The sequence below is a fragment of the Staurois parvus genome, unplaced genomic scaffold (assembly GCF_062004578.1).
Source record: "Staurois parvus isolate SC_StPar_1 unplaced genomic scaffold, SC_StPar_1.0 ptg000232l, whole genome shotgun sequence".
Classification (NCBI taxonomy): Eukaryota; Metazoa; Chordata; class Amphibia; order Anura; family Ranidae; genus Staurois; species Staurois parvus.
In genome coordinates this window covers 4,248,740-4,264,729 of record NW_028318028.1, presented here as the reverse complement: position 1 = coordinate 4,264,729, position 15,990 = coordinate 4,248,740, and the positions used below count along the sequence as shown (strand labels likewise).

At 41.7% G+C, this 15,990-nt stretch overlaps 1 protein-coding gene across 1 annotated transcript; it reads left to right on the top strand.

Annotated features, from left to right (window-relative positions):
• Positions 1-7,109: 7,109 nt before the first annotated feature.
• Positions 7,110-10,835, top strand: LOC149460248 (3-galactosyl-N-acetylglucosaminide 4-alpha-L-fucosyltransferase FUT3-like). Its single transcript, XM_089679817.1, has one exon. It carries the CDS (start codon positions 7,110-7,112, stop codon positions 8,193-8,195), a length of 1,086 nt encoding a protein of 361 aa, XP_089535943.1. The 3' UTR covers positions 8,196-10,835.
• The last annotated feature ends 5,155 nt before the right edge of the window (positions 10,836-15,990 follow it).

The window sequence follows — 15,990 nt, the reverse complement described above, 5'->3', positions numbered from 1 at the left end:
GGTCTGCAAACGAATGGAGCAGCTGGAGACAGAGAAGAGCTGGAGGATGGAACAGGGGAGGGAACAGTTGCTACAGAGGGCTTTTTTACAGGGTTAAAGGCAGGATAGGTGCAGCGAGTGGGAACAGGGTACTGACATGCGGTAGATAGCAGGGCAGGAGGAGCTGTTGGGAATGCAGGAATAGGGCTTTGAGGAAATAGATTAGAAGCAGGACTGGGTTTTTGTAAGCTGACTGAGGCTGGGTGCAACAAATCTGTCCATGTCTGCAGTATGGGTTGAACAAAGCTGAACTTACACAAAGCCTGTCTGGTCAAAGACTGCACTGCGTTTATACAATCCCTTAATACCTGTGGTGAACATGCAGCATAACGCTCCAAGAAGCAATCCACATCATTCTCTAATAACCATACCAGGGACTCTACCTGGTCTGCACTAAATGGTGGCAAAAAGTCATTCCTGCTTTCAGGGGCACCAGATGAAGCCAACTCTACACAAACCTGAATCAAAGGTTGCACCTCAGAGAACTCTGTGCCCTGATCTACTAGAACATGAGCGATCCATATACATTCTAGCAGTTGATCCCGGGTATACTCCCTCAGAGCCTGATAAGCATATTCTCTGTCATCAAAAACCAGCAGCGACAAATATACAACTTCATCAAGATCCATCCTTCCCAGCAACAAGCCAAGATGGCTTCCCTGTGCAGCCACTTCTGGTCAGGATGGCCTTGGTGTAATGTCAGGATCCAGGGTATGACCAGAGGTATGTGACTGACGCAGGGAAACGCAGACTTCAGATATGTTATAAACAATATAATTTATTAAAGACTAACAATACAAACATAAACGCAGTGCACCAAACCGCAAGCTAACACAAATACATACAAGGTGAAACAAACCCAAACCTAAACTGATACAGATACACAGGTACATACACATATAGAGCACAACGTGATCAGGCAGGCCGGGTCGATAACTATCGGGCAGGTAGGTACAGGAGGAGCAGGCGGAGAGAATGGTCAGGGCCACAAGCCAGGGATCAGAACAGGAGAAGTCAGCAGAGGTCAGGATCAAGCAGGGTCAGCAACAAGACAGGAACAGGAACGCAGGTTTACAAGATACAGGGCCCAGGAAAAACACACACACCAAGGCCAAGACTGCAGGTCTGGCCATCACTTAAATACACCTGCATAAGCAGTTTCAGGTGTTTGGCTGGCTGCAGGGTTGAGTCTCTGATTGCTGGGAGCACCCGCTGGCCAGCCCTGGTACTGCAGCCCACAAGGCAGTTGAGTCCCACCATTACTGGCAAGTCCATTCCTGACAACTGGCTGAAAGGTACCTATGATATCCTTAACTGAGAACTGCACACAGTCACAGCACTTAGGCCATCTACTCACAAAGCCACAGAATCTTCATCTGCCTCCTTCTGACATCCAGTGAGCACTCTTCAGTGGCAATTACACAGACTCACACTACCAGGGCTTTTTTTCTAAGAGAAAAGGAGCAGGAACTCACCCCCCTCCCCTAGGTCATGCTTGTCTCCATCCCTAGAACTGACCCCTTTAGTGAATAGGGAACCAAGTATAATTTGGGGGGCTAGCATGAGCCCTTAGAGTTTGTTATTGAAGTAAAAACAATAGTAGACTCATTTCAGCAAGGATAGGTTCCTCCAGCAACAATAGACACCCCTCCATATCCAGCAACAATAGCCCCCTGTATATCCAGAAAAGTGTCAGCCCCCCTTATATCCAGCAAAGAGACATCCACATATATTCAGCAAAGAGACGGCCCAATCCAGCAAGAAGACACTTCCATATATTCGAAGACAGCCCAATCCAGCAAGGAGCCACCTCAATATATTCAAAGAGACAGCCCAATCCAGCAAAGAGACATTCCAAAATATTCAGAAAAGAGACATCCCCATAAATTCAGCAAAGCATGGCCCAATATAGCAAAGAGACATCCCCATATATTCAGCAATGAGACATCTCTAATCCAGCAAAGAGACATCTCCATCCAGCAAAGAGACATCTTCATATTTTCAACAAAGACAAAGCACAATCCAGCAAAGACAAAGCACAATCCAACAAAGAGACAGCCCAATGCAACAAAGAAACATCATCATGTATTCAGCAAAAAGACAGCAAACCAACAACCCATCCAGAAAAGAGACAGCAAAATTCAACAAAGTGACATTACCATCCAACCAAGCAACATCCCCAACCCAGCAAAGAGACATTTCCATATATCCAGCAAAGGGACATCTCTATATATCCAGTGAAGAGACAACCCACAGTATTCAGCAAAGAGACATCCCCATATATTCAGCAAGGTGACCTCCCCATCCAGCAAAGATACCTCCCCAATTGAGCAAAGAGACATCCCTATCCCAGAAAGAGACACCCCCAATCCAGCAAAGAGACAGTCACAGCACAGACCAACACACAAGCAGCAGTAACAGACAGCCCCATCCAGCCCCATTGTCAATCAATCTACCGAAAACAACTTGTCTCCAGTCCACAGCACTGAGCAGTCACACTCAGGCTTCTCAGTTCCTTCTTGCACTGTACCTCTCCCACACAGAGGTGAATGGCACCATGAACAGCTTCCGATCTGCAGGGAGAGGTGTTCTCTCAGGCTGCAGGTGCTTCCACACAGCTGCGAATGGCACCAAAACCAGGTTCCAGCCTGCAGGGAGAGGTGCTCTCTCAGGCTGCAGCCGGAAGTAAGTGAGCTGCATCAGCCCGGCTGCCGAATTTAAGAAAAACAGAGTACTTTACTCCCTTTTGTCACTGGGTTGGCGGAGGTTCTGGAGCATTTCACTAGAACAAAAGCCCTGCACGTTACCATAGGAGAGCTGGACATTCTTCCCCCAGGTTCCTCCTGGTACTCTCCAGTGAGCTCTCCAGACCCAAACCAATTCCAGGCCCAGACTTTGTAAACAGGCCTCCCAGGTCATGCTTAAGCTGGGACCTCGATGACTCCTGAACAGCACCTCCAGCAGCCTGCCTTAAGGGGCAGAGCCCCTCAGGCAGGGGTTTCCTCTCAGCAGGACTGGACCCAGGATCCACACACAGCCCCAGGCCTCAGACTATTTATGGCTCTTAAACCACCTACTGGACATACTTATTCAATGATTGGCTGGATCCCCATAAATATTCAAGATGCGTCTCTCTATATTCTTCTTCCCACTATGATTCTAGAATCCTCAGGGAGAAGTATTCAGTTAAGCAGCCCGTAACACACTAAGCAGACTAGAGCAATAAACCCCTGCTAAAATGACTATAGATCTGCTAAACTAAATTTTCCTTACAACCTATACTAATTAGGAAGGTGCTACAGATGCATGCTTTTGGGATAACATTGATCTCTTCTTCAGGCTTTAGTTTTGGGGTTTTCAGAACCATTATTAGAAAAATATAAAGCTTGAAGGGATCTAAGTTATAGTGGAAGCTTACAAATACTGTAGCTGCTGACTTTCCAGTGCCTGGGGTCCAGCTGTGTTTTTTCCCAAAGCCAGTTCTTCTTACCACTGAGGGTCTCCACCAGTGCCATCTTGCATACAGGAGATGGCTGTGGCTTCCTGAGGAACCACAGCTGGCTTCCCATTGTGCATGCAGGAGCTTACACTTTGTGAATGTTCCTGCAGCCTCCTGGGACATGTAAGGGATGCCATCTTTGCCTAGGTGAGGATTGCGGACGTGGGAGCTGATACCAATAACCCCCCCCCCAAAAAAAAAAAAAAACTATATCTGTTACAGGCTAGGGGGAGGGAGTGAATATCCACTTTAATGACTTACTGTAAGTTAAAAGGTTAAACTATATCAAACTCCAAGATTTCTGCATTAATCAATGGCTAACACAGCCACAGTACATTACTCAACTACTATAGTCAGTTTATATAAATTACAGATTTTGATAACTCACATCATTGGCTTAGTGGGTATTCCTTGTTTCTCCTTTGTTCTTTTATTTAATTGCAGTTGGGACTTACAACTTCCAGAAGCTCTGTTTGTGGGTGCGTTGTTGCTGAGCTCATTGAATCAGTGCTTAATAAAACTCAGAGAAGGGGACTTATTTCATTTATTACAGGTACTTCTATAGCACTGTCAATTTACACAACACTTTACATATATACTATACTTTGTATGTTCACATCAGTGTCTAACCCTCAAGGAGCGTACAATCCAAGGTCCCTAACTCACATTCATACATACACATACTAAGGCTAACTTAGACCTACCAGTGTGTCTTTACAGTGTGGGAGGAAACTGGAGTAGCTGAGGGAAACCCACACAGACACAGGGAGAACATGCAAACTCCATGCAGGTAGTGCAGTGGTTGGTATTTGAACTGACGACACTAGTACTGCCAGGTGAAAGTGCTAAACACTTAGCTACTGTGCTTCTCTTGGTCAGTTTTGCCTGAGGGGGAAAAGGTTTGGTTACAGTGGGTCTATAAGACCTAAAGGTGACCATACACTGTTAGTTTTGCTTTTGTTCAGCCATCTGGCTGAAGGAAAAAACACTAATAGGTTCCTCCATCCACACAAATGAGGTGGATGGAAAAATTGCCTCTGTCGGGACATTGTATTCTGACAGCTAAGCCTAAACCCTTCTGGCTCTCCATTCTGAGGCATGTTACCTGTGCAGTCCGGGGCTCCCTGGGTGAACAAGAGAATCCAGGAATCACTTTGGGCAGCAGCAAGGGGAAAATTGGCATCTTCAGAGTCCCGTAAAAGTAACCACCCAGATCACTTTTACATACAATATCAGCTGATTACTGGCTGAAAAAACATCAACACTAGTCTCTTGGCTATAGCAGCAGACCCTTGAATACAAGAATGTTTTTTTTTTTATAAACGTACCTTGATTAACAAGGGGTTAAAGGATGTTTGTTTAAAATCAGTGTATCAGCACAGAACCCTATTTTCTTTTTGGAGAACACATGACAGGGTGTTGTCACCCCACTAACACAAAGTGCCCAAACAAAGACCTTTATCATCAGATGTTAAAGCCTATATGAGAATTTAGCGTTTGGGTTTATTTCTTCTTTGACAAAGTATGCTTGAGGTCTTTGAATTGCAGTGCTGGGGTATATTTTTTGATAAGCAGAATTACAGTATGTATTTAATATTGTAATGTTTTATCTTAGACTATGTTATTTGCGGTCAAATGTATTATTATTGCCAGTGGTGCTTTAATTTTGAATTTACACTGTATATAGCCTTCAGGGAAGACCTAAACAATTATTGTGAGTATTACATTTATTAGCAATGACATATTTAACCAGCAGATGGGCAGATGAAAACCTGGTAGACTGGGTGAGGGAGTTTTAACCACAGTTATGAGGTTAACATACTGTATATGTAAACCAGACTGAGAAATGGCTTAGTGGATAGCACATCTGCCATACAGTACCAGGGTACTTCAAATCCTGGTCAAAACACTATCTACTGTGCATGGAGTTTGTATGTTCTCCCTGTGCTTGCATGGGTTTTCCCCCACACTCCAAACACATGGTGGTAAGCTAATTGGATCCTGTCTAAGGCTAGGTTCACATCTATGCATGTTGTGGTTGATGCGGTTTTTTAACGAGCACATTTTGCTGTGCTTTTTGTGTTTTTGACACAGGTTTTCTTTATGCTCTTTGTGTATTGCTTTTTTTGGGGTTTTTTTGTGGGGGCCTAATAGGAAAGTTTGACAGTTCTGTTCATGTTATGTGACTTTGATGCTTATTGAGTGCCAGACAGCATAAAGTCACATCAAAGTTGCATCAAAGTGGTGCAGGAGCCTTTAAGTGCCTAAAGTCACATGTTAGGGTTACGTGTTAGGGTTAAGTGTTAGGGTAAATCTTAGTGTTAAGGGTAGTCTTTAACCCTAGCCCTTAACCCTAACATGCGACTTAGGACACATAAAGGTTCCTTCACTACTTTGATGCGACTTTGATGCTACTTGAGTGCTAGGGAGTGTAAAGTCCCATCAAAGTCGCACTACATGAACAGAACTGTCATACTTTGCTATTAGCCAAAAAAATGCAAAGCACATCAAAGACGCATCAAAAATGTGTTTGGTGCAGGTCCATTGAAGTCTATTACGCACAAAATGCAATCTGCTGAAAAAAGTCCCTGACTCTTTCCAAAAAATGCACCAGCTCCAATGCACAAATGTTAACTAGATCCATAGGAAACCATGTTAAATGGACTGTAGTGCATTTCTGCAAAATGCACTAAAACGCATAGGTGTGAACCAAGGGTAAATTAGCCCTAGTATGTGTGTATATACATGTGAGATAGGGACCTTAGATTAAGAGTAGAGACGTATGTCAATGTACAATATGTAAAGTGCTGCATACATTGTCAGCGTTATAAAGATACCAGTAAAAAAATAACTAAAACCTCATATATTATTTTCAAATGTTTTAAATCTGTAGCTTTATTAAAAAATAAACCTAGTGATCCTGCCACAAAGGTCCTTGTTCTGGTGCTTACTGGTATAAGGTGACAACATTCTATCCCTATCTAACAAATGATCTTCTGGGTTTCCAACAAAAGGCTACAAGCAGCCATTTTATTACACATTATGCAGGCATGGCCCATTGTTCTCCTTCGCAGGAAACCTGACCATAAAAATGTCTTGCAGCTATCATTGGAGTGCACGTAGACAGAAATTGGCTGCAAAGAAGCCGCAGGAGATTGGATGCACGGAGATGCAACAAAGGATAAAAAAAGGCAAAAAACTAACAATTTATCGAAAAGTGAGCATTTTATGATATATAGGGAGCTATTTACTAAAGTGGAAGAATGCAAAATCTGGTACAAATCTGCACAGAAACCTATCAGTTTCCAGGTTTTATTGCCAAATCTTAATTGAACAAGCTGAAGTTAGAAGCTGATTGGCTACCATGCACAGCTGCACCAGATTCTGAGCGCACCAGTTTTACTAAACCTCCCCCATAATGTTTTAGTAAATTAAATGTAATTTTTGATTTTAACTTATGAATTACAAAGTGGTAAATCTAGCAGTCTTTGTTGTTTAAAAACAAAATGGTACAGGCTGAATTTCATATGAAATGTAATGTGTCGTTTCATTCATTTCTTCACAGATAAAGATGGTTAATCAATCAAACAGTCATCAACAGATAGTCCTGTGTCTCCTATTTTTTATTTTATTTTTAATTTCATTGTTCTGGCACCAGTTAGACATTGGACCATATCATTCCAAATGTACAGAAAAAATACATAAGCAGAACAATGAAATCCAGAACAAGACAACAGTGACAGAGACTCCAACGCCAAAAGACACTCTTATTCTGGTTTGGAATTGGCCATGGAGGCAGAAGTTTGAGTTAGACAAGTGTACGGAGTTAGGTTTTCCTGGATGCAAGCTGTCAACAAACAGGAGTCTATATGGTATTGCCGATGCCGTTGTTATACATCATGCAGATATAATGCATAATAAAAATGCATTGCCTCAACAGCCAAGGCCTTCTTTCCAGCGTTGGGTATGGCTTAACTTAGAACCTCCGCTGATTATAAAAAACTTGGAGATGTTGGACAACTTGTTCAATGCAACTATGACATTCCGTCAGGATTCTGATATTTGTATCCCATATGGCCAAATAGAAACATTGAAAGAGCCTCAAAACTTCACCATTCCAAAAAATTCAAAGCTGGTATCTTGGGTAGTCAGCAAATGGTATCCTGGTGTTCCTCGCATTGCTTATTATAATGAATTGAAAAAACATATTCCAATAGATGTTTATGGAGCACAACACATGCCACTGAGACAAAAAGATTTCCATTCAACAATATCTCAGTATAAATTCTATTTATCCTTTGAGAATTCCATATATAAAGACTATATCACTGAGAAGCTTTGGTCAAATGCCTTTGGTTCATGGGCTGTTCCAATTGTATTAGGAACCTCCCGTGAGAACTATGAACGTTTTGTTCCAGGAGATGCTTTCATTCATGTTGATGATTTTCCAAGTCCAAAGGAGCTGGCCGATTATCTTCTCAAGCTGGACAAAGATGATGTGAAGTATCAAAAGCATTTCAACTGGAGATCCCGATACTATGTGAAGGCAGGTGCTGGATGGCCAGCTAAATACTGTAAAGCATGTGCAGTCATAAAGCAGAGTCCAAGATATCAGGTTGTTCATCAATTAACCAAGTGGTTTTTGAAGGACGTATAGCTCTGACAATGGAAGACTAGTCTATCTCCAGCCAAAAAAAAATGTTTTCTAGTTTTGGATAGAATGGGGAAGAATTACATTTCTGCAAGGCTTTTAATTCTGTCTGTGACACTATTGGGGAGTGTTACTTTGACCCCATGCATGAAATGGGCAAAGCAGCTGTTGCCAAGTCAAGAAAGCATTGTCCGAAATAGAACCCTTCCGAGCTCTACTAAAATGTTTTAGCTTTTGCCAGTGTCCTCATTGGAGAGATTTCTCAGGATAGGAAGAGATGAGAACTCTCCCCACTAAGGACACAGGCAACAGGTAAAAAACAAATTAGGCAGAGGCTCTAATTCTTTCCTGCTCTATCCATATTAGAATAGAAAGTTTAATTTGGAGTTGGGCTTTAAGGAATACATTAATGTTACGCTGAACAATTATGTTCTACTGTATGTAGAGTAAGTTGGTATCTTGTTCAAGTCATGAAACATTACTGAAACACAACACTCCCAAGAAGAAATGACTTCTGGGTAAATGTCATTTACTAACATGGCAGGAATGTGAATGGCCACAAGATGAGTCTTTGAAGCAACACATGAGCTTTTGCTGAGTCAGACCATCCAACTGAGGACAGTATTGTTCTGAACTGCTGAGATTCATTGGCAGAGGATTTGTAGCAGTATATGAAGTGGAAAGAAGACACGTGACACTTGTCTTATGACAATCTAATTACCATGGAAAGGCAGATGTTGTTGGCTAAAGCTGGCACAGACCGGCCAAGATTTGAGCCATCTATGAGCAGACTGGTTGTACTGAAGTTAATCCATCAATCGACTTCAGTACAACCAGTCTGTCTGATTTTTTTCAAGCGAATGCTGCCATTGGCTATAGCCACTAGCAGTGATCATTGTGTTATGCTGGCAGGGAAGGCTCCCCGCTAACAGAACATAATAGCACTGCAGGAGAGATTTCTCCATCAACATTCACTTTGTTGATGGGTGAGTCAAACAAAAATGGGTAGTTTGCTTAAGGACAGGATGAGAGGTGTAGAAATTGTGTAACCACCTTATACTGGTTACATTATCCCATCTTGTTCTTAGACAACACTTGCCTCTCCATGGTGATCAGCTGATGGTGTTGGTGCAACCTGTAAATGCTGGGGTTTTACCAACAACTGCTGGGGTGTTTTCCTGACACTCATTAGAACTGTGGCTTCTTCAAGCTACAAAGCGTCTTCAACATTACAGAACAAGTACAGTTGAAGTTAACTAACTACTACTAGTTAACCTGGTTTTAATGTTTCTGTTTAAAAATAAAAATAAAAACCTGCGCTACACCCAACGTAAAATGTGAACCTATATAGATATATATATATATATATCTATATATATATATATATATATAAATACACACACACACAGTTGTGCTCAAAAGTTTGCATACCCTGCCAGAAAGCAGTATCTAGCCTAGTCAGTTCTTCCACGTAAGAGCTAACAAACTCATTGACTATTTATACACTGACACTAATTGCAAGTTAAAAAGCCACAGATGTGGGGCATTAACCTCTAATTGGCATTTTAACCCTTGTGTGTCTGTACCAAGGCCAAACATTCCAGGGTATGTAAACTTTTGATCATGGCCATTTGGGTGATTTCTGTTATCATTATGATTTAAAAAGGAGCCAAAAAACTATTTGATAATAAATGGCTTCATGTGATCATCATCCTTCAATAAAAGAGCATTTTATGACATGATCAGTCATATTTTCAATATCAAAGCCAAAATTTCTGCCAGGGTATGCAAACTTTTGAGCACAACTGTATGTATGAGTGAAATAAATAAATGAATAAATAGATAAAGCAAACTTCCGCTACTCTTTTCCTGAATACTAGAAAAAAAAATCAACAAAAATAAAATGAGTGTACTGTACACTGATAATATACTGACACAATAAATTAAAATTGACCACAAACTCATATGTATACATGTGTAAAAAAAATCAACATATAAGTGCTATAAATCAATGTCCGTAACATAAAAATACATAATCAGTCCCAAATCCAATGTGAAGGAAGGAAAAGTGCTACGTGTTGAATGTACCGGTAATTTCCAATCAAGGTGCTATGGTGTTCACAAGTGCTCTCCACACCAAACAGATCAGTCTCTTACCAGACCAAATTGATCTCAAATCAAGAGATCAAACGAGCAGATGATATCCTGATTCCACACTGACAACCATACTATCAATGTCAAAGGAGATTGATGGACAGCTGTGGGCTCACCCGGATGGATTTCCTCACACCAAACCACTCTCCATACATTGTAGAGAAGGGTTAAAACAGAAGAGACTTCATAGTGCAACCCGATAAAACGAAAAGGTTTATTTAATAAAACATTGCACTTATATAGATAGGGTGGATGAAGGCAATATACAGATTCAAATCAGCCGCTGTGTAATTTCGCCGGCCGGAACGTGCTGACGTCACAGAAGACTGACGCGTTTCTCCAAAACTCGTGTCCTTTGAGATTGAAGATCATTCTGTTACATTGCTGGATGTCTAAAGATAAAACACGGAATGGCACGCATTGTTTTTAATTTGTGATTTTTATAAATATTTATGTGAACAAAAATAAAAGTCTATATTTTCATACATTGTATTTTGTTTACATTGTTTTTTTAAATGTAGCAATACCCCCATAGGAGTCGCTAGATGATGCTTGTCCTTTTGCGCTGCCATGACCCTGTAAACTTCCCTGCCCTTCTGGCACTCTAGGTTCTGACATATTGAACATCCTTTTAAATGATCAGCAGACACAATTTAAATTTAACACTGCAGGTTTTGTATTAATAAAGGTAAGCAATAGGTTTAGAGTGATAATCAACCAGTTCTTGAAACAGCCCCTAGTATGGTTGGAAGTGAACACCAATTAAACTGATAATATCAGACTGACAATATTAAAGCAATAATGAATGGGCAAATCTAATGTGTATCTAGCTATAACCACACTGAGCAACTGGGGCAAACGCAGACAAAGATATCAAACGAAAAAGGGAAGATTATGGCAAAGATTATACTAGTTCAGAGGGAGGGCGCTAGCAGCAGTTCAGACCCCTTTGGACCAGCATGATCAAATTCTGACTGATAACATAAAAGAGTAAAATCTCCTTTTGAAGTGAATTCATACACCACTAATAATAGCATATGGGCAGTTCAAAGTCCTAGCACAGGCAGTATCTTCACTGGCACATTGGAGCTCAGGGGTGAAGAATAAATCCTTAGAATTCTAAAGTGATCACTAAATAGATGACAGGCGTAGCAAAGCAAAGGCTCCTTTAAGAAATCCAGGTTACTATGTCTGCATACAGTGTCCCTATACCGTGAATAGCAGAATGAGAGATTTTGGACATTCGCCCGCTTACCAGTCCTGGCTAAAAGGTCAGCCTCCGCGGAGACACAAAGGATGCGATGCAGTAGGAGGATGGATGCTTGGTAGACCGGCCAAGTGTTGAAGCCAGCAATCTGTGTTAAAGTCTGCAAGCTTGCTCTCAGGCTGCCGAACAGAAATGATGTTTGGCCTCCCTGTGGTGTGTGAGATGGGGAAACAGCTCTTATTGTTTGAATACTGCTTGTGTGGAGTAAATTAAATGTTTTGACTGACATTCTGCAGTTTAGCCACAAGATGTCACTGTTTTTCTAACACAGACTCAGACTGCATAGAGATTTCTATATTCATGAAGAGGTGGGGTTTTCACACAGAGGAGAGAGAGCAGCCATGTTCTGGAGAATGGTGAATGAGGGGGGCCGTGTGAGCTGAGAATCTGATGACATCCAGGTGTGAGAGCACCCCTCCTTAACCAGAGCTGCAGCTAAATTATGCTGATGAGATTGTTGCCAGGAAGCTGATGAGATTGCTGCCAGGAATGCTGATGAGAGCAGAGGAACTAAGCAACATATACGGCGAGACTGCATGCTTGTTGGAGAGACATTTGTTCTGTTCAGAGTCACCAGCGTATGCAAAGCAGACCTGGGTCGGTAAGATCGTGCACGCACCTCATTTCAGTGTTGGCGCCTTGAGACTGAGTCCAGGCCTATAGTTAGTTAGGGTCTCTGTTTGTGTCAGGCCACAAGTGTTGTTACTGATCATTGGAAGGACTCCACAACTTAAAGTGACATTTCACATTGGAGAGCTGATAAAATCATGCAAACTCAAGCCAGACTGGTGTTTTGCTCAGAAGGAATACTCAGGCACGTGCTACAGGACCAGTTATGGGAGAGGGAATACTGTAGATTTGTGTAAGATTGTAAGCTGTTGTGCTGCACCGCAGGCTAGCCCATTCCATGCGCCCGTACACTGATTCCTGCTCTTTTAGGGTAATAACGGGTAAATTGTGGCAAAAGCTGGTGTTAGGGTTGCTTTCCTCATTCGTGACTTTACTGTATCCTGGGGAGCCCACCCCGGTACACGGCTTACAGGTGCGTGCCCAGCGATGCAGATCCGCCTAGTGGAAGCATGGTTGTGGTGGGCAAGGTTGCGGCAGTTCAAGATCCCTGAGTGTGCAACAGCGATCCCACAGCTCTGTAGATGATCCTAGGAAGGAGAGAGAGAGCCTGCCAGAAGAAGTTTCATAAACAGCCTCTTCCACAGTCCTCTTTGCTGACAGTGGTCTGGGATGTGTAGTTTAAAAAGTACGCAGAAGTACAGGGATGGCTGCCCATAGGACCACAAGTCCCAAGGTCCAACGCTCTTGATCCAGGAAGCAGAAACCCCCTGAGGTAGGAGTCTTAGTGTAGCACTAGAGAGGAACTAGCTGACTTGAGGGTTCCAAGGATGGTGTCCTCTGTATTCAACTTGTAGCTGCCGCCACCTGGTTACATCAACCATGGTATCTTAAAAGTCCCACATTTTGCACAAAATTCTGTAAAATAAATTCCACTTTCTTTTGCATTTAACAACACCTATCTGGTAACAAAGTCAGTGTTCATTTGCTTAAAGATCTTGTTCTTTTTCTGGCCATATAGCAACCGATTTAGCTTTCAAATAACAATTCCTAATATAAATTTGAAAAATGAAAATAAGCTAATTTGTGATTGTGACCATATGACAGGCGAGACTTGTTCTCTTAAAAATGAATTCTACTGTATAGGTATTACCCAATAGGACCCTTTTACACTGATGCACTCTTGCTATGCTTTTCATGCACTTTTGTGCGGTTTAAAGGTCCTATCACACTTATGCACTTTTGATGTGTTCCCATTGACTTACAATAGAAGATGCCTTTTTGGTGCGCTTTTGAAAAGCTGCTCCAAAGATGCAGCGCAGTGTACTTTCAGTGTGACTAATTACATAGGATTTAATGGGAAATAATCTTCATGCGATTTTGTCACTCTGGAAAAGTACGGCAAATGCACACCAGTGTGAAAGGAACCTTATACTTTTAAAATAGCATGGGAATTTTCACCTTGCACAACTAGATATAACTTCAGTGGTGAACAGAGCAGGTCACAAGTGTGTCTAAAAGGGCGGAATGCGGCCTAGCCGGTCTGCACCCAAATGGGAGGATTCCAGGAAGGATGGCGTGTCCCTATCCTGTCCCTATTCATCTGGAACCTTTCACTACCGCTATACACTTTCCCTGACAGATGGGTGACCTGTCCCTATGATACCCACTCACAAAATGTGCGCCAAACCTGGGAGCCAGGGCCTGACCTAAGATGGTCCCCAGGGTCACATGGGTCAACAGCACCCAACAAGATACCTTCCTCAGTGACCCAGAAAACCATAGAGGAGCATTGCTCCTATTGATTTCCTCTCACTCTGCAATGCCACTGCTGTAAAGAAAGTAGACTGCTCCTGCCTACACACTGCTTTCGGAAGTTGGACAATGGCAGCCTCCAGCTATAAACAGAACCCTTGGCTGCGACAAATCTGAGCTACCCTGGGTCCTCTCAGGTTTCTTGTTTTTCTCCAAAAGCAATACAGGTCTTATGTGGTCAAGTTTGTACGAGGAGCATGGATGAGCTCCGTTATGCCTCAACTTGAATTTCCAATAATTCTGTTGGCACAAATGTGCATGTTGCTGCTTTCATCTGACAGCTTTAGTATCGGTGATTGCATTTTAGCTCTGTTGCTCACGTGTGGTGGAGAGCATTTCCATTAGCTGGTGGAAGACACTTTCTCTGCAGTGATATTTATCACCTCTTTTGGACTTTTTTGCATTGAGCTTTATTTACACTGATTTATTTTTTCATTACCATTTTTGAATATTGTGGATGATTTTTGCACAATATGAATGCTGTGTTTATAGCACATGCTTTAAGGTTCATGTACATTGCGGCTGCTAAACTGACATTCAGGAGCTGTTCAGCGTTTTTTTTTCAGCAGCCCTGAACTGTCCCTAATGTTTTCTTATGTGTCCATGTACACATTGTCGTTTACAGTTGTTTACAGGCAGTTGAGTTTACAGTTGTTTTTTTGAATGCGTTCAGGAGTAGATTTTACTGGCGTTTCAAACGCCAAATGCTTGTAAACGCATGTAAATGCGGTAATCCGCGTATATAAGCGTTTGCGTTTAGAAGTGTTTTTTAACTGTTCCATATCTAGATGCTGTCCAGAGCCGTTTTTCATCATCAGAAATGCATGCAAAGCGTTTTCCATGTATTAAAATGGACCCGGTACATCAGCTCCTGGTTTTGCGTGAAGGAAAAAATGATAGAACATGCTGCATTATGCTTATGATGGGATCCATAATGAATACAACCAGAAAAGACAGGTCATCTCAACACATACTGCTCTTTCTGCTTCTGCTCTCTCTCTTTCTCTCAAAACGTCTGAAATAGTTAATTATTTACTATTTTTCACTGCATTCTGGGAATTTGGGAACATCTCCTGAGGTTATCTTTTCAAAACGCTTCTGAACGCAAACTCCCATAATTGTGTCTAAACAAGGTATGCAAACGTGGCTAAACTGACGTTTTTTAACCTACGTTTTCCAGCAGTCAGTTTCCATCATTCAGAAGAGTTTTCCAAACGCCCCGTGTACATGAGCCCTTAAGCTTGTAATATTCTATATTTGGAGGTGCTGCATTATTTTCTTTGTTGGTTTGTTTGGGTACTGTACATTTATCTATTGCAAACTGCCCATTTCTTTTCTTTTCTGTAGCGTTGATCTCCTTTATATGTGTTCAACAAAGCTTGAAAACAGCAACCTTTCCTGCTTCAAACAATACAGGTCTAACCAGCCTGTTAGAGGATGAACATGTGACAATGTGACAATGAAAGGATCAGGAAACAAGGAGTGTAACATTGGTTCAGCAGCACACAGGTAAGGAATTACGAAATGCTTTATTGTTTATTTTACTTACAGTTCTAATGATTGCAATAGTATTTTGAACGAATGTGAAGTATGTGGAGGCTGATCACTGGGTTGATTTTAGTTTATAATTTTGGGGTTTATAGATCTCTTGAATGGTGGATAAAAAAGTGGACTAGTGACATTTCATTGGATGGGTTACCTACTCATTTTACTTCTGGGTGGTTGCATTTCTGAAACCTTATTTTCTCTGGGTACATTTCTTCTCAAAGTATATGTAAAAAAATTAACTTTCACTTATTTGCTAATATTTTGGTCTGTTAAATATACCTGTTCAATAAATGACAACAAACTCCTGTTGATTTTGCTAGAAATCTAATGAGCTGATAATGTCCTGCACATTCTGCCTGAGCTGTATTCATGAGCCCCTTTCAAACAGGTGTTTTCCATTTCGGTTAGCATAGAATCCATGAACAGGTCCTATTGAATCTGAGCAGAACC